Source organism: Arvicola amphibius, chromosome 5, assembly GCF_903992535.2.
Source record: "Arvicola amphibius chromosome 5, mArvAmp1.2, whole genome shotgun sequence".
NCBI lineage: Eukaryota > Metazoa > Chordata > Mammalia > Rodentia > Cricetidae > Arvicola > Arvicola amphibius.
This window is the reverse complement of record NC_052051.1, coordinates 148,388,332-148,413,209: the sequence shown is the minus strand read 5'-3', so window position 1 is coordinate 148,413,209 and position 24,878 is coordinate 148,388,332. Positions and strand designations below refer to the sequence as shown.

The 24,878-nt window shown below is 42.2% G+C and overlaps 1 protein-coding gene across 5 annotated transcripts in view; it reads right to left on the bottom strand.

Annotated features, from left to right (window-relative positions):
- Dym (dymeclin) overlaps positions 1-24,878 on the bottom strand; it is a 267,246-nt gene that overhangs the window by 67,102 nt on the left and 175,266 nt on the right. For all 5 annotated transcript variants that reach the window (XM_038330159.1, XM_038330164.1, XM_038330163.1 and 2 more), the window contains one exon: positions 23,267-23,369. In XM_038330159.1, the coding sequence (XP_038186087.1) occupies positions 23,267-23,369 (103 nt within the window). The remainder of the gene's footprint in view (positions 1-23,266; positions 23,370-24,878) is intronic.

Sequence of the window (24,878 nt, the reverse complement as noted above, 5' to 3'; positions counted from 1 at the left end):
AAAAACAACACCACAGACCATGAAAAATAGATTTCTAATCCATTTTTTTTCTTAAAAAAAGATTTCTAGAACATAAACACTTAAAATGCAAAAAGAATTCAAAATGTCTTTTCCCCCATTTTAAGTTTTATGTATATGAGTGTTTTCCTATATGCATGCCTGTGCACCACATGTGTGCCTTGTGCCCAAGGAACTCTGAGGAGGGCGTTGGGTCCCAGAACTGGAGTCACAGACAGTTGTGAAGTGCCACATGGGTGATGGGAATAAACCTGGCCCTCTGGATGGGCAGCCAATGCTCTTAATTGCTGAGCCATTAATTCAGTCTCAATGTAAAGAAATTTTTAAAGGGATATAAAAGAAAAAGGAAATTATCTTCACAATCTTCATAGAGATACAGGAAGGAAGTGTGTGTGTGTGTGTGTGTGTGTGTGTGTGTGTGTGTGTGTGTGTATGTGGTGTGTGTGGTGCCTCAAAACCCTTCAAAGAAAAACAAAACAGCTTTGGATGGGAGAGAGATTTAGTGGAATGAAAGCAGGGATTCCATACATGGAAGAAAGATCGAAGACAACAAAGAAAAACATTAGCATCGTGTCACAAGAGTCAAAACTGTAGAAGAGACCTTAGAAGTCACTAAGAAAACATGAATAGCTCAGAGTCAATGGAACTGGTAATGGAGAATTGCAACCAAAGGTGCATTTAAAGAAAACACAGCCAGAAAGGTGGTGCAGCAGAATGAGGCACCTACATGCAGACCCCATGACCCGAGTCTGAATTATGGATCACGCATGTGGCAGGAGACAATGGACTCCTAAGAGCTGTCCTCTGACCTGTACGTGTGCTCTGTGGTGTGTGTGTGTGTGCCTGCACACACTTGCACACAAATAAATGCAATAAAATGAAAAATAAAAATCCAGTCTCTTAATTTTTTTTCATATCAGGTAGATTACTGTGAGTTAGAGGCCAGCCTGACTAAACAAGCTCCAGGCCAGTCAGGACTACACAGTGAGGCCCTGTCTCAAATAATTGAAAACAAACAAACCACCCAGCTTTTTAATTGTGTGTCTGTGTGTGGATACGTGCATGTGAGTGGAGGTGCCCAACAGGGCACTAAATGGAGTTATCAGTGCTTGTGAGCTTCTGGGAACAGGGTGTGCTCCCTCTCCAGTCATTCAAAATGCAAAATCATATAGGCAATCACAAAGAGAAAAATTGGAATGTAAACAAAAAAAAAAAACCAAAGAAAGCAGGATGGAAGAAATGATAATATAAACCTAAGTGAACAGATTAGAAAAATGAAAGTAGCATATTTCTTTCTGTCAAATGCAAACAAAAATAGACATGATGCTGACAAGAGAAAGGAAAACCCTAAGATGCATTCAGAGATGAGGAAGCAAACGAGTGACATTCACCAGGGACATTTTCAGCTTCCCAGCCTTCCCAAGGCTTCCCCAGGACTCTTCCTCTGTGGTGTCTCTCTCCCTGTAAGGCCACCAGCTCTATCAGACAAGGGCACCATCCTTAGGATCCTTTTTAATCCTAATTACCCATTAAGGCCCAGTATTCAAACACAGTTCTGGTGGCAAGGGCTTCAACATTTGCAGTTTGGGGAAATACAATCAAGTCCCCATCACAGAAGAGGACTAAAAGGAACCGTCCAATCTGGTGTGGGAAGCAGGCTGGACCCCTCTGGAGAACTCTTGCCAAGAAAGACAAATCCGTCTGTATCTATGCAAGTCTTAAGTGAAAGTGCCCATCTTCAGTAAGTATGAGAAAAAGAGAACAAATTAAATGGGGCCAAAAGCAAATAAAAAACAAAACAACAACAAGACAAAGCACGCTTAGAATGGGGAAGATTCTTCACAAGTGGTTGGACTTCTGTAATATGATAATGGCTAGGGAAGAAAAGGGAAGTGGATTGCTCTAATTTAAAGTCTTAGGAGACATAACAACCAAATGTGTGAATTTTAATTCTAATTTTAACACACTGCCAAGAGCCATTTTTGAGAATTCAAGAGAAATATGATTATGCTACATGAGAGTATGCCTCGGGAATATTACTGCTTTGTTGGATATGATAATGGTGTGTGGTGGTTGGAATGAGAATGGCCGCATAGGCTCACAGGGATTGGCAATACTGGGAGGTGTGCTGTCCGGAGGAGATGTGTCACTGGGCTTTGAGGTCTCAGCTCATTCTCTTCCTGTCACCTGGGGATCCAAGCACAACTCTCAGCTACCTCTCCAGCACCACATTTGCCTGCATGACCAACCTTGCTTCCTGCCATGATGAACTAAACCTCCGAAACTGTCAGCCAGCCCCAATGAAATGTTTTCCTTTCTAAGAGTTGCCGTGGTCATGGTGTCTCTTCACAGCAATAGAAACCCTAATTAAGACACGGTGTGAGATTATAAAAGAAAATGACATTATTTTTGGAGATGTATATCCAAGTATGAAAAGATAAAATTTCAGGATTTATTGTAAAATACTTTAGCAAAAAAAATGACTAAATATTTATATAAAAATGTATAAGACTACAGAAGCATTTTAAAAATGATTTATTTATTTATGCTTATGTGTACGAGTGCTTTGCCTGAATGTATATATGGGTAGCATATGCATGCTTGGTGTCTTTGGAGGCCAGAAGGTGTTAGCTCCCTGGAGTTACTGATGGTTGTGAACCACCATGTGGTGCTGGGAATTGAACCCGGGTCCTCTGAAAGAGAAGCTAATGCTCTTAACTGCTGAACCATCTCTCTAGACCCAAGAACAGTTTCTTGTTGTTACTTATTTACTTAATGTGTATATGGGGTGGGACATGAACATGCCAGCGTGAGCACTTAGACCAGTTGTGATGACAACTTCTAGGAGTCACTTCCTCCTTCCACCATGTGGGTCCTCAACTCAGGTATCAGGCCAACCACAGCACCTTAACTTGCTGAGCCATCTCCCCAGTGCTCATTCTGTTCTTTCTTAAATCAGAAGCATAATTATGACTTCAAAAGATGGTAAAGTTTATTCAAAAGTAAAAGTAAAAGCCGATGCCATTAAAACACTCCACAGCGCATATGCAGGTCAGATTCAACACTGTAACAAAAACTTACAACTTGATGATGACTTTCAAGAGTCTGGAAGCTGCGGAGTCAGCCTGTTCACGTGAACACAGTAGTCACCAGAGGAGAAAGGTCCCCTATTCCCAAGATCCAGAAAAGGAGTCACAGCGGTAAGCAGCTGCTCCCGTGTGCAAGTGTGCCAACAGGAGAAGGGGTGTGCTGACGCGGTGGGAAAATCCAGAATTGGGGTGGGAGAGCTGGCTCGGTGCTCTTCCAGAGGACCTGAGTTTGGATCCCACAACTCATTTCGGGCAGTTTACAACTCCAGCCTCTAGGTCCAGCTCAAAGGGTCTGACATCTCTGACTGCTAGAGAGAACGCGCGAAAATCCACGCAGACACAATTAGCATAATAAAATATTTTTAAAATGCAGAATGGACACAAATACTAACTAAGAAAACAAAACATTAGCCGGGTGGTGGTGGCACACACCTTTAATCCCAGCACTTGGGAGGCAGAGGCAGGTGGATCTCTGTGAGTTCGAGGCCAGCCTGGTCTACAAGAGCTAGTTCCGGGAAAAGCTCCAAAGCTACAGAAAAACCCTGTCTCGAAAAAACAAACAAACAAACAAGCAAAACAACAAGAACAAAGCATTAAGATATTCAGCTTTTTGAGTAAAAAATGTACATTAAAATACTGAGATTTTAACTTGAGAACTTAAATATTATTGTTACACTAAATAACTTATTAAAAATAAGTAAAAAATACTCCAAGTCTAATGCTGCGACCCTACCTGAGGCAGGCGAGCCTAGCTGAAGACAGCCTGACTCGGGCACTGCGCCACACCATATCCCACCATGACCATGAAAGGCTGGGGTTACAGTTGCCTAATGAGCAGGACCAAGGCCCACACTTTTGCCCAGGTAAATACTAAGGCCCACAATTCAGTCAAGGTCCGTGGCAATGAGGGTGACTCAGTCTGTACCTACAATTAGAGCAAGGGCTCACTGAAGTTGCCATGGGAACTGTCTACTGCCCAGCAATTACCATTCAAGAACTTCAGGAGGTGGCCCTGTACTAAATTTGCAATTTATTTCTTACAGCAGAAATTGACTTCAAAAGCAGTCTGAAGATCTTTATGTTAACATAAGATCTAAATGAGAACATTTGCCACAGCGAACGTCAAGAAATCTCTAGTACAAGTGTGAGTGGGTTTACATTTTCTAAACCTCCAAGGCACCTAATGAACATAACCCATTTTCAACTACTGTTGCTTGTGAGTATATGCTTAAAGACTCAAAACTTTCATTCATTGTAATGTCTTTATGCTCATAGCTATGCAATCAAATTGCTGGGGAGTTGGGAGTGAGAATCTGCAGCTTAGATAAGGTCAGAGCAGAGGGCTCCACTCAATGACACATCACAATCGTCACATCCTGAGTCATCGGACTGCCTATCATCGGACTAACTGGCGTCCTTGTGTGTGGTGGGGCAGGTATCTACTTTCATTTCCTGGGAAGATTTTAGAAATTATCAATAAATAAAAAACAAAAGTTAAAATAAAAAACAAACAAATTGAACAAATTGTTACATAACATAAAGGCATTCTTTATTTATTTATTGATTGATAGATTTTCGAGACAGGGTTTCCTCTCTCTCTCTCTCTCTTTTTTTTTTTTTTTTTTTTTTGAGACAGGGTTTCCCTGTAGCTTTGGAGCCTGTCCCAGAACTAGCTCTTGTAGACCAGCCTGGCCTAGAACTCACGGAGATCTGCATGCCTCTGCCTCCCGAGTGCTGGGATTAAAGCGCCGCTACTGCCCAGCTGGCAATCTTTTGAGGCAGAGTCAACTCGATGTAGAACAAGGCTATTTCAGGAGTGTCCTCAGCAGCAGTTGGCGTGTAAGGGGGATGGGATTCCCCACCTCTTCACCTCTTCTGTATGTATGTCTGTGCACACACAAGGAGGCAGAGATCAGAGGTGGGTGCACTCTACTGTCTTAGTTCTCGCGACAGGGTCTCTTGAAGAACCTGGAGCTGGCAGACTCAGCTAGGCTTGTGGCCAGTGAGCGCCAGGACCCTACTGTCTGCCTCTCCAGCAATATTACAGGCATGTGTTACATGCCTCGTCCTTTCTGTGGGTGGTCCTTACTTGTGTGACATGCACTTCACCCATAGACTAGTGAGGCTCCTATCCCCTCTGATGCAGCTCTTAGCTTACCTGTGTTGTTCTGGGGATAAGGAAGAGACTGTGTTATGGGGAAGAAAATAACCACACAGAAAACACTGAGGTAACAAGTGTGCTGTAAATGAAAGCTTCCAAGTTCTTGTTCTTGTGTTCATGGCCCCCAGGTTCACTTGGTGGCATTTCTTAAAACACAGTGCCCTTAATAGGAAATAATAGAACAATGATGCTTTCTACAGTGTGTCAAGCTTTCAAACAACATTTGCTTATTTCTGTCACTTATTACTAGAATGAACTGAACTGGTTGTCACTTCATGGCTCTGCTGGGACTAAAGTGACAAAAAACCCTTCTTCCTGGACCTACCCCTGCTGATGACTTGAGGACAGAATGGGACAGGGCTTGGCCTTTGGTAAGAGTAACAGGATGTGCCCTAGTTAGATGGCAAGAATGCTGGGTCAGGAGCCCAAAGACTGCTCCTAAACAACTCCTTCAGCCTCCAAGGAAACTGACTATCTTGTTAAGCAGAAATACAGCGTTGATCTATACCGCCAAGTTACAGGACATGCTGTGGGATAATGCTTTTGTATGTTGTAAAGATTTGTTATTCATACTGGCTTAATAAAATGCTGACTGGCCAATAGCCAATATATATAGTATAGGCGGGGCAACCAGACTAAGAGAATTCTGGGAAGAGGAAAGGCAGAGACTCAGCCACCATCCATATGCAGAGAAAGCAAGATGAGAATGCCTTACTGAGAAAAGGTACCAAGCCATGCGGCTGAATATATATATATGAATTATGGGTTAGTTTAAGTTGTAAAAGGTAGTTAGTAACAAGCCTGAGCAATAGACCAAACAATTTAAAATTAATATAAGTCTCTGTGTGTTTATTTGGGACTGAATGGCTGTGGGACCAGGCAGGACAGAAACTTCTGTTGTCTGACTAAAAAAAGAAAAATGATTCAGGAACTATAAGCGTGATGGAAATGTGTGCCAACGAAAACTGACGTTTTGGATGGGGGTGCTCATACAATGCCTGTCATTCCAACACTAAAGAGGCTGAGGCAGGAGCAGAATGATTTTGAGTTTGAATAAGTCTGGACTATACCTTGTTTCAGCAAAATAAAAAACAAACAAACAAACAAAAAACCATTTTGTTCTTTTTATCTGACTTTCTGTTTTCTGACTATTAAGAAAAAGAAAAGAAATTAGCATCAGGTAAAAGGAAGTGGTTGTTTGTAAATGGGAAATAGGCAGCTTCAGGTTTTGCTTTAGTTAGAGGCAAACCATGCCTGAGTTAGAGATGGTAGATGGCACACTATCTCAAATGCATGCCACACACACTGAAGCATTCTTGTTCAACAAGAGACAGGATGACAGACAGCCTTTTTCATGAGTGTCCTTCATTTGACTTTGGTAAAGACCTAAATATGCACAGGAACAATTACAGGACAAACAAAGCCAGTGAGGGCTGGGAAGGCTCTGGGTTGGATTCTGAACACAATAAAGTGCTTGCCATGCAAACATGGGGGCCCGAGTTTGATCCTTAGAGCACACACAACGGTAAAGACTTACAAGGTTGTCCTCTCACTTCCACGTGCAAACCATGGCACAAGTGTCCGCCCCCAGTCCTGAGAGTTGGGTATGGTGATGTGGGATTGCAATCCCAACATTTGGAGACGCAGTCACAGGCAGATCCCTGGGGTTTACAAGCTGAGCAGGCAGCTGAGTCTAAGGAATGATGCTTAAGGCTGACCTTGGGTCCCCACATGAACATGTGCACATGTGCACCTCCCACCTTCAACAAAGCTGACCATCCGCTAAAATATTCTTAAATATATGCAGTCAGAGTAGACACATGCCCGGCATAACAAGCAAGGCTCTGGGTTGGATTCTGCACTTGGATCTCCTGGACATCGCATTAGGGTTAGGTGATGGCAGTAGGAATCTCAGAGCAAACTTAACAATGCTTCTCTAAACAAGCATTTTGGGAAGCAGAGCTTTCCTGCACATTTGATTAATATGTAAAAAAATGTGTTATGATATTATGTGGACTAACTTGCTAAGTCATAGCTATCTCTAACTCTGGTGTGCTAAGCCAAATTATAACCTTCAACTTTAATTCTAGTAAAATTTGGGTAAATTGTATGAGAAATTAACAAAAAGAGTGAGAAAACCAAAAGGCAGACACAAGCACAGAAGGAAAACTCCAGTGTATTGGCTGCACGTGCCACACAACAGATGCACTCCGAAAACGCCGTGTAACTCTTCAGAGCTGTGGTAATGGACACCGGAAGAGCTGTGCCAGCATGCTGTGCTTCCCTCACGGTCATCGGGGCTCACTGGGAAGTCTGACTAGGAATTCCAGGTTATCAGGCTAGGTTATGGTTTATTCACTTCTCCCAATGGTGACCACCCTCATGTTCCCAGATGACACACGTCATCCACTTAACAAGTAAGGAACGGGTTTATGAAAAGGGGAGAGGTGTGAACTGTGAGACATGATATAAAGGGAGGGCGCACGCGTGTGGTGTAGGGAGGCCCGCATGAAGGAAGGAGTACGGGAAATGTCCCGTTCATTGCTACAATACTTCATCAGCTACACATCATCAGATGTCTCCAGCTAAGACATTCCAGAAGGAGAAAACACCTAGCTGTGGAATACAAATTTATCAGCAATTTGTGACAATCTCTCCCCAAATAACCAAAAGCCAACTATGACCTCTAGAGTGAGGGCCAACAAACTTTTTTCTATAGGCAAGAACTGGGAATTACTTATGAAGTGAAATTTGAAGATGATTCCAAATATCTACCCTATGAGGGTCTGCCTCCGAATTCTCATATTTCTTTCCCTTAAACTTCAAAAAAAATCAATGTAATAAATGAACGTGGTTTAAAATTCAAGAAATCAGGATGCAAACAAACAGAGTAGCTCCTGGGCCAACTCCTTCCTCAGCATGCACACCAAAGACGACTAGCCCTGGGCTCTCCTCCAGCACTCGCCTTCTTGTTCTCAAATAATGTACTGCTATTTCTGAATTTTTAACTTTGTAATCTTTAACTAAAGATTTACTTTTTACTTTTGAGAATCCAGGCTCTATTCTCTTAAAGTAATGTAGACTCACAAGTTTCTACTAATTTACTAAACTGAAAATAGCATTTTCCAAACTCTTGAATACAGGAAACATTAAGGAGTCATACACTCTTGTATGTTAAAAAGTTGATAGAAGTGAACCTAAGATTTAGTTGGAAACCAGAGATTAAGACTATGCCACACATTTTATGACACTGCTTTGAGACAATGGTAGTCAACCAATTCCCCTCTGAATGTCTGTCTCAGACAGAGGGAGGGAATAGGAATTCCTTATGCTTTGTTTCTGGAGCAGGAATATGTTCAGAATGCTCTCGCAGTTCAATTAGGTTTCTCTGAACAGCACACCACGGCCATTCCTCTCACAAATCCTAAAGCAGCTCTCGGAATGGGATGAATTCTAGGCTGCTGGTTCCCTCCTTTCTTACTCTTTTCTTTTCTTTCTTTATAAAGAGTACAGCATTCCTCACAGGCAAAGCATCAATCCTCCAGGCTTTCTCTCTTAGTCCTGTGCTATTACAGTTAATTTGTGTGCTTTTATAACTGTGTACTTACGCCCACAGGCTTTTGAACAATGGGTGCCCATTCAATAAATCCAAGAAATAAATGACTTGATGACTGTAAGTGCTTTGAACTCATTGGACAGAAGGCTCTACAGAAATAATATAATAGTAAGGACACCGGGATAAAAGCATAAGAAAAAAAAACCCCAATGTACAGCTTTTTTGAGTTGGCACACATGCACAAGAACACAGGGAGTTACCATCCTTTGTTAGACAGCTCACTCCCTCCACTGCTGCTCAGTGCTCAAAGTCTAACATTTGTGAAGACAAAGCACATCGATATTTGCTTTTTTAAGGGGTATTTGCTTTTTTCTTTCTTCCTCCTTTTTTTTTTTTTTTTTTTTTCAAGACAGGGTTTCTCTGTAGCTTTGAAGCCTGTCCTGGAACTAGCTGTTGTAGACCAGGTTAGCCTTGAACTCACAGATATCAGCCTGCCTCTGCCTCCTGAGTGCTGGGATTAAGGGTATGCGCCACCATTGCCTGGCAGGAGTATTTTCTCTGAGCCACGAACAGGCTGATGATCACTGCAATACAGATGTAGAGTCTGAGGCTGATGTTGGGTGTCCTCCTCAACCACACCCCGCCTTATTTTTTTGAGACATGGTCTCTCTCGCTGAACCTGGAGTTCACTGATTAGCTAGACTAGCTGGCCAGAAAGCCCCAGGAACCCTTCTTTCTCCACTCCCTCGACACTGGGGTTACAAGTGCAAGCCACTGTGCTCTGATTTCTCGGGTTCTAGGGATCTGAATTCACATGCTCATGCCATGTGGCTCTTTAGTGGAGCCAGCTCCCTTGCCCCTACCATGCATCTTAAACAGTCTCCCTGTTATAATTAGTGCCCGTGCAGGAGCTCTACAGAGCGCGGTAGGACCACGACACAGGAAGCGAGGCCCAGCAGAAGAGCGAGGCGGCGGCAAGGGCTACCCCCTCCCTCCCTCCTAGACGTCAACCAGAATAACTGCAACACGGATGTAGCTGCCAGTAAGCACCAGTCAAACTCTGCACTCGCGAGTTTTAAGAATATGCTGTGTCTATTCTCAGTTACTGGACAGCTAATGAGAAATAACAGAGACGTAATTAATAGGGCTTGTTGTTGCTTTTGAGACAGGATCTCCTATGTAATCCAGGGTATGTAAGCCATGGTTGGCCTCAAACTCCTGGTGATCCTCCTGCCTCAGCCTCTAGATTGCTGGGACTCCAGATGTGAGTCACCATGCCTAGCATTAATAGGACTGTTGGTACTTATTTTCAGATGTAGAAATTAAAACACAATTAGATTGAGCTTTATTGTTGTGCACCTGTTATGAGAAGTAACCAAGTCTAAATCCATAATCTGTCCTTGGAGATTATTCATGCATACAATATGATTTATTAGTGACTTATATAATAAGAATTTTTTTTTTGCCCCTGGAAGTGGGGGAACAGTTATCTGTCATTACTCACGCATGGAGAATACAGATTTTTCTATAGTCCATTTTTTATCTTTGTAGTTCTCCTTTGTGAAACTGTAAATTCAAATTATTTATACCATTCTCAATGTAATATCAAAAACTGGATATGCAATAATGAACATAAGGATTGCTGGGGGCTCCAGACCAGCATGGGCTACACAGTGAGACCTTGTCTCAAAACATATGACAAAACCCAACCAAAGCAGGAAATCAAATGAAACAACAAAAAACAAAAAACAAAAAAAGGAGAGAGGGAGAGAGGGAGAGAGAGAGAGAGAGAGAGAGAGAGAGAGAGAGAGAGAGAAAGAGAGAGAGAGAGAGAGAGAGAGAGAGAGAGAGAGAGAGAGAGAGAGAGACCTGTGTAGCTTCCTCCCTCCTATTTCCAAGATGGTTTTAAAGCAATTTTGTTAGAAGGAGACTTTTATACGCAGCTTTCTAGTGAGAGGCAGACAACTCTCCACCGACCTGCACAGACTGTGCAAAGGGCCCTTTTGATATTTAAACTGGTAGCAGACCTAGAGGCTTGGACAGATTGGGTTTTTGTTTGTGTTTTGTTTTCTGCAAAACCACTTCACAGGTGGGTGTGTTCTACAACAGCACGAATGAGATCTAAAGCAGAATCTTTCTATAAGTTAGTGGCCACAAGCTCCCATATTTCTGGGGTCTAAAATATGATAATATTTCAATTCTTTCATTATTGATTATTAGCTATAATGCTTTTCCAAAGAGAAGCCTCCCTTTCTCCATTTTGTTACCTCATGTTACCATCCTCCATGAGGGGCACCCTGACTTGGCTTCTTTTAGTGGAAGGTTTGTTGCTGAGATGATCAAAGCTATTTGGTTGGGTTGGTCACTGTTTTTGTGAGTTCAAAGAATACAAAATGACTAGACACGGCAATGGATATAAAGAGACAAAAACCATATAGATCACTCCTATTCAAACTCAAGATCAAAGTTTTCACCTAATTGTGTTTATTTTACATCTGTATATAATGTTTTCCAATAGGAGCTCAGGTTCCAAGGACAGCGGGGAAAACAAAATTAGGATATTTCACAAATACTCACCTTTTCTCATATAACACAAACATGCATCTTCAAATTATAAAACCAAAGTTTCTATACAAATATCACCAGTAAAAAACAGTCTGGTGTCCTTTTCGCGTGTGTCATTATGACACAGTCTACTAGGACTGAGCCCTTTAGACGTTTGGCTGCTATCCAACTAGATTTATGTGGTTGTTAAGTTGTTTCATAATCAGGTATAGTCATAAGTTATATCACAAGAGTTTCATTCCTGTTGGTTTGACCAAGTTGACCTTCGCTCTTCATAGGTTAGTTAACACCAAAATTCTTTTGGTTTGTCCTTCACTGTTTTCTAAATTCACATGGATATACCAATCTGAGTATGAAGTGAAGAGGGGGCCTCTCCAGGAGGTGAGTGGGTGAGGGGGCAGGGCTGTCAGACAGGGCCAGTGCCTTTTATCAGCAGAGACAAGAGCTGGGTTCAGGAACCCACAAAAGGCCTCTTTAGCACACTGAACAAGCAACTGTGCTAACCTCCAAATTGTGAGAAGTGTCTCGTGGTTAAGTCACTCAATTGATACTATGTTAAGAGACCCCAAGTGATGTGGGATTCCCCTCTGTCTGCTGTGAATACCACTGGTTAATAAAGGACTGCTTTGAGCCCATAGCAGAGCAGGGCAGAAAGTGCTAGGTGAGGAAAACTAAAGTGAATGCTGGGAGAAAGAAGGGCGGAGTCAGGGAGAAGCCATGTACCCTGCCAAAGACAAATGCTGGAAACTTTACCTGGTAAGCCACAGCCATGTGGTGATACACAGATTAATAGAAATGGGTTAAATTAATATGTAAGAGTTAGCCAATAAGAACCTAGAGCTAATGGGCCAAGCAGTGTTTTAAATAATATAGTTTCTGTGTGATTATTTCAGGTCTAAGCGGCCGGGAACAAACGAGCAGCCTCCTCTTATACCCGAGCCAACAATATAGGCTAAAAGCATGACCTTACAGAGGAGTCACTAAATTACCCACTATGCTCACCGGCTCATGGCGCTGCATAGAAGGCACACCACACACTCCTCAGGTCCTTAGGCAAAATGGAAATTCAAGGCCTCAGAAAATACCAGAAGAGACTACAAGTAACACAAATGTAAGAAAATAGCCAAATGTGCCTGCCCTATTGAGTTAAAGGGACGTGCTAAGTAGCTCCACAGACACACCGAAACTGTAGTTCTTAAGCAGTAGCTATATAGGAGCAGCTGTTATATTAACCAATACATAAAAACTGACATAGTCCAATATCAGAATGGACTCTAACAACTGTCAAAGCAAGAGTTACCCTGCTTTCCGAGTTCCCAAAGTAAACCAATTGCCATTACTGAAACCTTCACATCAATATCTTAGAAACTCGTGTAAGTCATGAATACATTAAGTTGCCAAGGGTTTCCTTGGAATGCACTGACTTAAACAATGTCGTGAGTCCAGGACTGATGCGTTTCATGGCTCTTCTCCACACGTCGATGATAATCCTTGAATATTCCTGCAAGGCTTCTTCTTCTAAGAATTTTTCAGAAATCCATAAAAAAAAAGCTAGAGCTGAAATCTCGAATACAATTTGTTTTCAGAAATTAAATCAATCAAGGAAAAGATTGAATTTCCACTTACACAATGAGTAAGATTACTGTTTTTTTGGGTCTTATTTGGAGAAACTAAAATAAAGTGCCATTTCTAAAGCATTTGTAGCTTTGACTATAATCAACTGTAATAATAAGATACCAGCTCAAAAAAATTCTTTTCATTTAAGCCTCTTTTGTAATACTGCTTTTTAATAACCCTCATAATAGCCGAATTAAAGGACCCCAACAGAAATCATTCATCCCACATAAAACAAACATTGCCTTTTCTTCTTAGCTTTGTTTTACAAGCTACATTATTTCCAGATGACGCTGGAGGGGACTATGGTTTCAAGAATGAGATGCTTAAGTGGACAGCTGCTTTCTATTTGCCATGTAAATCAAGGGGAAATCAAAGAAAATTCCAAATAGTAAGACCCCCCCCCCCCCAATTAGGAACAACGAACTCAGGCAGAAAGGGAGAAAGAGAAGAAAAAGCAATCAGAACGCAAGCAAACAGAAAATCCACACAGCATCTCTTGAGCAAGTGAAAGAAAACTTGTGGACACCACAGAAAAGGTGTTGGTACACCAGTTCGGGTAAGAAAGCTGTTCTCACTGGGATGGAAAGACAGGGGAAAAGGAACTGATTAGGTTTTTTTCCTTTTTTAAGAAAATAAATGCACCACACATTAGTGCTGAATTTAATATTCATAGGTTATTTTCCTGTGCTCTGTGAACTTCACTTAGAACACTAATCAACCACTGCCCTGGTCCATGCAAACACACTCTATTTCTTCTTAGAAGCCACAGGGAAAAAAAACAAAAATTATTTAAGTATTTTAAATAATCTCTCTAAACCCTTAAAAAGACTTGTCTACCACACTCCTGAAGAAGCACTGACGAAGCATCCTCTGGAGGAGACATGCTTTCCCTCAACACACCTGCCTCTCCTGCGGGAACTCCACCCCCCCACTAAAATAACCAAATAACAATGGAAGAAGAATCGTTCTCAGACAAAACGGAATTCCCAGTTCCTAGCCAGAACAGTATAACCACGGAGACTGGCCTTCTACTGAAGGCAGAAAATAACGTTATCGGATGGTTAGAAACAACTGTATGAATAAAGGTAGTATAGGAATGTAGACGTTTTAAAAAGGAAATATTTCATTATAATGTTATATATAATATTAAAAACCAACCACTAAGAGCAGACGAAATTAGTGCCCCAGAGTTATGAGCACCTCACACTCACTGTGGCGGGATCCCTAAGGCCCAGACAGGAAGCCACCCAACCGCCTCCCGACAGATGATGGGAGCCACCAGTGGTGTCCGTACCACAGCATGATGTTGCTCAGCATAAGAACGAGTGTCTCATTTGGAATAGTGCGGGCACCAGCCGTGTGGGAATGACAAAGACTATGCTGTGTGCTCCCCTATGCATGAAAGCTGGAGCTGAACTCATGGAGTGGAGACGAGAGCCACAAGGAGACATTGGGGGGGGCCACAAGTTTTCAGCTACACATGTATGTGTAAGCCAATATAAAGCTAAAAGATTTATATATTATAGATAATTTCATATAAATCTCTATAAAAATTAAATTCTCTTTTTAAAATGCTGTAGAATAAGCCGGATGGTGGTGGCTCATGCCTTTAATGCCAGGCAGAGGCAGGTGGATCTCAGTGAGTTCAAGGCCAGCCTGGTCTACAAAGGGAATTCCAGACAGCGAGGACCATTACACAGAGAAATCCTGTTTTGAAAAAAAAAAAAAAACAAAATAACAACACTAACTTTTTGAATAACTAACTGCAGAATAGTGTAATTCTAATTAGTGATTTTTTTTTAAAATTTTATGTTTTGGAGGGCATGAGATGGTGCACATAGAGAGGTCAGAGGACAACTTGTGGATTCTGGGGATGGAACTCAAGTGACCTGATTTGGCAGCAAGCACCCTCCCCCAAGGAGCCAGTGACAGATTTGCTTGTTTCCTCTTGCTTGACAGCCATGCTGAGACAGGCACACACTTTTGTGTGCCTGTGCAGCTCACTGCCTAGCAGTCCCTAAAATCCAGCTAGTAGTGCTCAAGAAATGCATTTTACCTCCTTCAAAGTATGTAGTTGTTTGGTCCCACTCTTCCAAATACTATTCTAAAAAATGGTTTCACCCACTCAAGAGAGAAACCATGCCTGGTACTGGAAACCTAGCCAGTTACTCGGGGCTAAGAAGCTCTGGAGGAGAACCTATCACCACCACTTCAGTAAATACACTCTAATATTTGTCCTTAGACCCACAGATAAGGGCAGTCCTCACCCCATCAAGGAAACCTTAATTCGCAACAGATGGAGACCATTAGAGAACACCACAACTGATCCCGGCGCAGCTCTGGGGAGCCCAGGCTCAGGCGATAGATCGACAGCACAACTCCCAAACCTAAGGCCCAGATTTACTGTGGAAGAGAGAGGGGAAGGATTTGAAGAGTCAGAGGTACAGGAATTTTGCAGTGAGATTGTGTCTTTTAAAACTGGCAGAGAAACTACACTCATGAAGTCTCACACCAGCATGGCTGCCTAAATATGAGGCAAACAAGGAAGACACCAATACACATGCTGTGGTAGTTGAATGCAATCGGCCCCCATAATATCAGGGAGTGGCACTAGTGGGAGATGTGGCTTTGTTTGAGTGGGTATGGCCTTGAGGGAGGAAGTGTGTCACTGTGGTGGCAGGTTTTGAGGTTTTCTATGCTCAGAATACCACCCAGTGTCTCAGATGACTTCCTATTGCCTGCAAGATGTAGGACTCTCAGCTACTACTCCAGCACCACATCTGCCTGCATGCCGTAACGCTCCTCATCATTATAATAATGGACCAAATCTCAAACTGTAAGTGAGCCACCCAATTAAATGTTTTTTTTTTAATTTTATTTTTATAAGAGTTGCCGTGGTCATGGTGTCTCTTCACAGCAATAAAAACCCAAACTAAGACACACGCTAACATGGAAGAGGGGAACATGAGGCCTCAACCCTAGACTAAGAACTACAGACAACTGAATGCTGAGAGTGGAGAAATGTCTTCCCCAGGAAAGAGGACATCAGTCAGTTATCTAATACCAAATGGTCATCCCTGAAAACATATACATACAAGTAACACTACACAGACTGAGCAGGTTACATTTATATATTTAAGAACTCTCTCTCTCCTCTCCCTCTCTCTCTCCTCTCTCTCTCTCTCTCTCTCTCTCTCTCTCTCTCTCTCCCCCCCTCTCTCTCCCCCTCTCTCTCACACACACACACACACCTGTAACAATAACAAAGAAAAGGAGGCCACGAGCCGGGTGGTGGTGGCACACACCTTTAATCCCAGCACTTAGGAGGTAAAGGCAGGAGATTTCTTTGAGTTCAAGGCCAGCCTGGTCTACAGAGTGAGTTCCAGGACAGGGGCCAACAGGCTCCAAAGCTACAGAGAAACCCTGTTTGGGGGGCGAGGGGGGGGAAGGAAAAGAAAAGGAGAAAAAGAGGCCATGAAAAAGAACAAAGGGATGGGGTACATGGTAGGGGCCAGAGGGAAGAGAGGAAAGAGGAGAATGATGCAATATAATTCCCAAAATGGCTCCATCGAGGTGTTATTCATACACCATATACATCACCAATTTAAAGAGTGTGTCTCAGTGCTTTTTTTGTATATCCAAAGACTTTTGCAGCCACCCTGACTTCTTTTGAAAGCATTTTCAGAATTCCCACTATACAAACTCAGTGTCCACCAGTATTTCCATCCTACTCCGCTGCACAAACCTAGACCCAGGCACCTATGGTCTGCTATACCAGGGCCTACCTGTTCTGCACATTTGCATGAGTGGGACCATACAGCTTGTGATCCTGCTTCTGGCTCCCTTTCCTTAGCACAATGTCTTCTTCTGTACTGAGGGAACACATCTCCTCCCCTCTTTTCCTTGATGACTGGCACTACTTTTAATTTAGTCCTCTAGAGGCTGAGGGACATTCAGACTGCATTCATTTTGATGGTCATGAAATGGCTCTATGAACAGTCACATTCTGAGGTGGGTAAGCGTTCAGTTTACTTGTATCTTACTAGAATATAATTGCTGGCTCATGTGTAACTGAATTGCTTTCACAAGGACTCTACCCTTTTTCACATTCTCATCTCTTTACATGCTTGTTAACACTTAAATATTATCTGCCTTTTGGATTCCAGCCATCCTTGCAGATGTGAAACGGTGTCCCACTATGATTCTAATTTCCATTTCCCTACTGACTGGAGATGCTCAACAATTTTTTTTTTTTTACGACTTCCACTAGTTCTGTCCTTTTGGGAGAATGTCTACATAGACCCTTTTCCACTTAAAACTGCAACACAAGTTCATGACTAACTTGCATCACATTCTAACAAGGAGCCCAGCTGCCCTTCCCAAAATGATCCTGGATCTAAGCGAGACCACCATCTCCCACTGGGCTTCCCATATCCAGCCTGCAGATGAGGAGGGAAGGAAAGGGTGGAGGACTGTATGGACAAACAGCACTGTCTGCACCGTGCACTGTAGCCAGTCTTACGGCTCAGTTCTAGAAGCAAGGGAGTTGGAAAATGTCACTTCACTGTGTAACGGGACAGGTACTGGTGAATCACCCAAAGCATTCAGGAAAGGCAGCTGACTGACTAGAAGCCTGCCAACGGGACCTATCTTTTACTCTTGATGGTCACTCTAGCTTGGCTCATTCTGGGCTGCAGGGCACAGTGAGCCACTGGTCAGCAAACACGAGGTCAAGAACGCCGAGAAGCAGAATGCTGTCTTTGGTTCCCACACAGAGAGCAGACCCTCTTGGTCTTGCTGCTCACCTGCAGCTGGTGAAGGTAGCTCCATTAGGGCTAGCTCTGCAGCCTAGGCTACACCTGGCCTCCTCTTGCCACAAGCTCTTCCTGTCACTGTTGGGCAGAAACAGTTTCATTCTTTTACACCCACAGGACCAGAAGCGCCCCCACACCAAGAGCGAGCCTTCTCAAGTACTTCTGTATCTCCCGAGGCACACCACTAAGCTAGCAAATGTCCTATGTGCCCTGCTTTAAATAGTGTTGTTTATATTTTTACTATTGAATTATAAGGCTTTCCACATATTCTAGATCAGGGTTTGAAAATATTTTCTCCCATTCTGTGGGCTGTGGTCTATCTTTTCACTCTTCAGTCTGTTCTGAGACAAAGTCAACTATATATGTCCAACTCTCCTGGAACTCTCTGTAGATCAGGCTGGCATCAAACTCACAGAAATCTGCTGGCCTTTTGTTTGTATTAACTGCCTCAATGCCTTGTTTGAGTCCTATGAAACAAAGTTTTCATTTTTATTTTTCTGGAGGCCTGGTCTCAGGCCCAGGTTGGCCCTGCTCAGGATGACCTTGAACTTTGGATCCTCCTGCTTCCTTCCACCATCTAAGTTCTGGGATTCCCAGAGTGCACTACTGCACCTGGGTTATATGATACTGGAGAGCAAACCCAGGGCCATGTGAGTCCTGGATAAGCAATCTACCCAAACTACCCAAAGTTTTTTTTTTTTTTAATTTTCATTATTTATTTATTTATTTATTTATTTATTTATTATGTTTACAACATTCTGTATTGTGTGTATACCTGCAGGCCAGAAGAGGGCACCAGACCCCATTACAGATGGTTGTGAGCCACCATGTTGTTGCTGGGAATTGAACTCAGGACCTTTGGAAGAGCAGGCAATGCTCTTAACCTCTGAGCCATCTCTTCAGCCCCCAAAGTTTTAAATTTTGAGGAAGTCCAATTTATCTATTTTTCTTTTGTTCTTTGTGCTTTTGGTGTATCTAAGAAATCTTTACTTGACTCAAACTCCTGATAATTTACTTATATTTCCTCTAAATACTGCATGATGTTTGGCTATTATGGTTAGGTCTATGGCACATTCTTGGTACATCACACCCGAAGCACCCAGTGCAGAGCACACTGTCCTTTTTCATCTGCATGCTCAAGGGAGAGAAACTACTGGAATGTGCTCTCGTCTTGGTCTCTATGTTGAAAAGTCTTCCCAGAGAAGGCCGTGGTGCTGCAGCCTGTATGTCCAGCACTTGTGGTGGAGGGCCGGAGGACCACGTTTGAAGCTAGTCTGTGAGTTCTAAGACCAGCCTAGGATACATAGCAAGACTTTGTCTCAAAATTCAAATCAAAACACAACAAAGCAATATACTTCCAAGTATCAACTCCCTTCACAGGGGGCTGCCATAAGCTCTCCCCTAGTTTTGGAAGACCGTTTTCCCATTTTTCTTTGGACATTTCCCTAGGTTTGGTTATACAGATTTTTATAAAATAAACTATCTGTTGAATTTTACTTTATGGGTGCATTTGAAATTCTTTATGTGCAGCAGTACGTACTTTCACTTTAACCAAGCTAACATAATTCTGAAAGAGAACATCTGTCAAAGACTAATATACTAGCCAATTTCACTCCCCTTCAGGTACATACATGTAAAACCAGAAACCACGAGTGTGTCTCAGAAGTAAAACACCTAAAAGGAACTGCTGTAAAAATGACAAATACACTTCCATTGTTTTTTGATATACCAGTATGACCAAGATGACTTTTCCATGGAACGTGAATGGTACATTATCTAGCCCCATGCAAAAAAGCAACACTAACAAGAAATGTTAAAGATAGAATAACACAGGAAGATCTCAGGGTTAAATTTCCTTGGTATAAAAATCAAGTCAGAACACTCCTTACTATATTCCTGAAAACACTGAAGTTTAAAAGCAGATGTAAGTTACATAAACAAATGCAAAAGACCATTGCTAAGCACTATCCACTCAAAGGGCGAGGCAACCTGTTCAACGGCGAAGCAGCTCGGGGTTCCATGCAGAAAGTACTGATAAGCAGGTGTGACTTCATGGGAACAAATTTCACGAGTATAACTTTGATTTTTTTTTGTAAGCTGAAAACCAAAACAGTCAGGAATAAAATCAGACAAAGAGAAGCTCAACAACGTTCTATTTGTTTTGAAGTAAAAAGAAAAAGGCTACAACTTCCTCAAGAATCAAACTAGCATACAGATCATGCAATAATTAATAAAGAAATCTAAGCATAGAAGTTACTCATGTCCACCACATACTAAAAATGAAACCTTGCCGAGACAATGATCAAGCTATTCTTACTCCACACCACACAGATACAATGGGCTTGAAGACTTTCAACCCAGGGCATCTCTAGCCAATACCAGTTTGCAGAGCTGGGCTTTAGCGTCTCAGTTAATGTGCACTCAGTGAGGAATGCAGCTCAGCTGGCAGAGTTGCCGCCTAGCATGTGATGCCTGGGCTTATGCTTGGAATCCCAGCCTCCAGAAGTTGAAGCAGGAGGGTGGCCTGGAAATCCCATCACCTCCCCGACCTCCAAATCTATTGTTTTCAGTCTAGAAAATGACAATTTCTGTGTCTAAAAAAGTACATTCAATTGTGTGGACAGAGAAATAATTACAGCATAAAGACAACGTGTATTTAATTGGAGAGAATGTGAGTGTATGTATATAGTAAATCACATACTTCAGTGGGTCTCAAAGATTTTGCTCTCAAGAGACATCTTTACTCTTTGTAAAAATCAGATGCTCTCTCAAAGGGCTGTTTTCATATGGATTACATGCACTGGTTTTTACCATAGCATAACTTAGATGTTTAAGACTTAAGACTATTGAAGTACTCATTCTTGTAGCTGTCACTCGGCAAGTAGCCTCTGGACAGAATCCAAGTTCCCTCTGAGAGACAAAGTCAAACAGGACTCCAAGGAGCATGAGACTCTACCTGCACTGGCTGATCGGCACTGTGTCTGCTCGGCTGATGTCCCTGACTGGGGTCCTTCTAGTTTCTACCAGTGTTTACTTACTACCCGAGGAGATGAGAGATCCAGTCCTATGGAAGAATCAGAAGCTCTCTGAAAGAACAACGACACACTTTCTGTGGTTCTGTCAGGAGCAAATGTTAGGGTTTTCTTACTCCAAACAGTAGCTCAGGTGATTGCTGGAGCTAAGGAAATGGCCTCTGTGACACTGACAGACTCAATAACTGGAAAAACCTGATAGTTTAAAAGCAACTACAACTCAGATGTTATCACTTTCTGAAACACTCAGGCTCTGTTACACAGGATTAAACTGTCCAAACAGTACTGTATTACTTTTAAAAGCCGTTCAAAGTTTCTCTGTCCTTTCACTCAGTGAACTGTGGAAGCCGCACATAGACACGTACACGCCAGCCACGGAGCTTGAACTGCTTGCTCCCCTCACCATTTCTGTTGTCCCTAGGGTGATCTCACGGACGACTAGGGTACCCCAGGGTGCACTCACAGAGGACCAGGGTACCCCCAGGGTGCACACACAGAGGACTAAGGTACCCCAGGGTGCACTCACAGAAGACTAGGGTACCCCCAGGGTGCACTCACAGAGGACTAAGGTACCCCAGGGTGCACTCACAGAGGACTAGGGTACCCCCAGGGTGCACTCACGGAGGACTAGGGGTACCCCCAGGGTGCACTCACGGAGGACTAGGGGTACCCCCAGGGTGCACTCACGGAGGACTAGGGGTACCCCCAGGGTGCACTCACGGAGGACTAGGGGTACCCCCAGGGTGCACTCACGGAGGACTAGGGGTACCCCCAGGGTGCACTCATGGAGGACTAGGGTACAGTTTTTGCATTGCTTTCCCTTAAGCAGCCAGGGCAGTTTCCTCGTTATCTAAAACTCGATGGAAGTGTTTCCCACGAGGTGTTTAGACAAACATGCTGCACTAAGGTACCAACACTAATATTTTTGTAACTTGTGATGTGCTTTTTCTGTTGTTACTCAACTGACTTGTGAATTATACAGTGTGATGAGCATAAACATTTCCTTAATGAACTTGGAAACCTCTCCGTAGACCCCGAGTGTTCTATGTGTTACAGCAAGAAGGAAAACACAGGCTTGTTTCTGAGCACTATTAAACTCTGCTAATATGGTGTCCCCAATCTGGTGTAGAAAGCACACATCTGGGACTCTGGGGCTGCAGAGGCCCTGGCTGTCTCCTTTTCCAGCTTTACAAACAAGGCATCTGGGGCCAGTCCAGAGCACAGAATTCTGTGGCTGTTGCCAAGGATACTTAACAGGTTAAAATTCTGAAAAATATAAAAAAGGGGAAACATATCCGTTTCCTAGCTAATGATTAATTTAAAAGAAAATGACAACGAAATTGGTTTCAAATGTGCAAGTCACTCACAGTGCTTGGCAAAGGGAATGGCCAATAAAATGCTGAGGTATCAGGAAAGACCTTGTAGTGTTTATTTTTAAGGTTACACTATTTAAAAAGTAGTTTCACTTTGTTCACTATCACTGCGTGGAAGCACACCAGCGTGCACACGGAGGTCAGGGGACAGTTCTGTGGAATCACGTCTCTCCTTTCACTTCCACTGGGTTCTGGGGCTTGAACTCGGATCATCACATTTGTGCAGCAAGCTCTTTACCTGCAGAGTCATATTGCAGCCCCACTACTGTTTTAATTCACCTTCTGGATCCCTGGCACAGGGAGTGATTCAGCTCCAGTCATTCCTGTTCCGTTAGCTCTGGGCAAAGGCAGTAAGACTACCAGGTGCAGTGTGGGATGCAGTCTCGTATGCTCAGTGACAGGTCCCAAGGGACTAGGGAGTGGGGGCTTCAGATTTACTCAAGTTTACAGATGAAGAAACCTGTTAAGTAGTGACTAAAAACTGTGAAGTTTAATATAGAATTCAAATATGTATCACAAAATTTGTTCTACCATTACAGTCACATCTGTGATCGACAAGTATTAAACATGACCATTTCCTCTCAGAAATATCAATTCTATAGGCTCGTGATTAACGGAAAATACTATTAGGGGACTTCAAAACTACAAAAATTCAACACATTTTTGTGAAATAAATGACATAGTACTAATGCATAATTCAATAATGTTGTCTAAAGATAAGAAAGTGTGCACAGATGAACCAAATTCAAGCTCTTTTTAAAATTAGTCTACTCTGCAGTAAGGACTCTTTAGAAAGTTCTGGATGTCCCTTTCTGTTTTCTGTAATTGGTTTAGTAGGTTTTTTCTTTTTTTGACTCAAACACTGGGATTCTTGATTATTAAAAATCACTGGTTAGGTTGTTTTTTTTTCAACCATTTCATAATAACCATGAAAAAGTTTTTAAGGCTCCTAAGAGCACAGTCGGACTTTGAGAGAAGTACTGTTACTCATACATCTGACAATACAGAGAAATTGGTGACGACGGTAAAGTAGCTACTTACATAATCCGGGAGAGGAACGTCACTCGAACTCAGGGGACCTCTCAAGGACTGGGTGGCTTGTTCCAGAACTTTGTTGTGTTTTTTAGACAGCAAAGAAAACAAACTGAAAAACACAACGGAAAACCTGATTACACTAAGAAAACTAAAGGTCTAATACAGGATTATTAGTTATAATAATTATTAGTAATAATATAACAATAGTAATTATTATAGTTCCATAGCATATTAGTCATTCTGAAATCTGTTTTGAAGTAGTTTCAGAAAGAAAACAGGTTTATTGAGTGGACTGCAAAAGCACCTGGCTAGGCAGTAACTGAGCACGGCCAGAAACAGACAAACAATTCTTTTCATGTCTGTGTTAGCAGTAGGGTCAGTAGCATTATTTATTCAGCAAAATGGAGTAAGGGGGATGTTTAAATAGTAAGGGGAATGTTTAAATATTAAGGATCTCACTGAAAAAGTTTCACAGGTTAAAATTTTGTCTTCAACACAAAGAACTCTCAAAAGATCACCACATGAAAAAACAGGACAGAGATAAGCAAACTGGGATACAAACTAGCTGGTAAGTCTCAATATACTCAGTCTAAAACACGTGAGCCTGTGGATCTTAGCCGTCTGCTCCTTCCAAAAAGGATGCTGGCTCAGTCTGCTTCTCTGCTACACAGGATCACCGGCATGTAAGGGGCCATTTCTCAATAAGAGTGATTTAAAGATAGACTTAATGAGATTTCTTCTTCTGGTCATGACGGGGTAACTGGTACCAGATGAACTTTCCTGCAGTAATCAACGCAAACTTAGGGGAAATATATAAAACAACTGTTTTAGATAATGTGAACTACAGGCTCATGATTCCTAAACCAAGAGAGACACGAGAACCCAACAAGGGTGAATTTCTGTCACTTGAACTTGCAAAGCTTTGTATGAGATATAAGGAAACTGCAAGGAAGGTCTAGAAATCTGAATGTCTGGAAAAGTACTGAGTACCAGTGAGAGCAAGATCCCTGAAGATGTGCAGTGAACTGCTGAGGGCTTATACAATAAACAGATGTTGGAACTGATAATAGATTGAAGACTATAGGTGATCCAACAAACCAGTGGATGAAACTCTGTCTCAAGAGCATTAAGGTGAGTTCTCAAATGGTCATTTTAGAACAGGAATATTTCAGAATCTGAATTACTGTGATCTGAGATGCATCTTAATAAAGCTACAACACATGAATGTTTTTCAAATAATAAAAGTGATTTACATTAAATGTAAGTAGACTAAACCCTCCAATTAAATGGCAGGTTTTTTTATTTTTATTTTTTTTAAATTTTTATTTTTTTTATAGACTGGATAGACTATCAAGACTCAACCATGTGCTCTTAAAAAAACTTACAAATCTAAAGACAGACATGTATTCATAATTATAACAAAACTGGGTGGCCATGGTAACTACAAACACAGTAGGCTGAATAACGAGTATTATTATTAGAGATAAATAGAAAGATTTTTTTCAAGACAAGGTTTTTCTGTAGCTTTTGTGCCTGTCCTGGAAGTAGCTCTTGTAGACCAGGTTGGCCTTGAACTCACAGAGATCCGCCTGCCTCTGCCTCCCCAGTGCTGGGATTA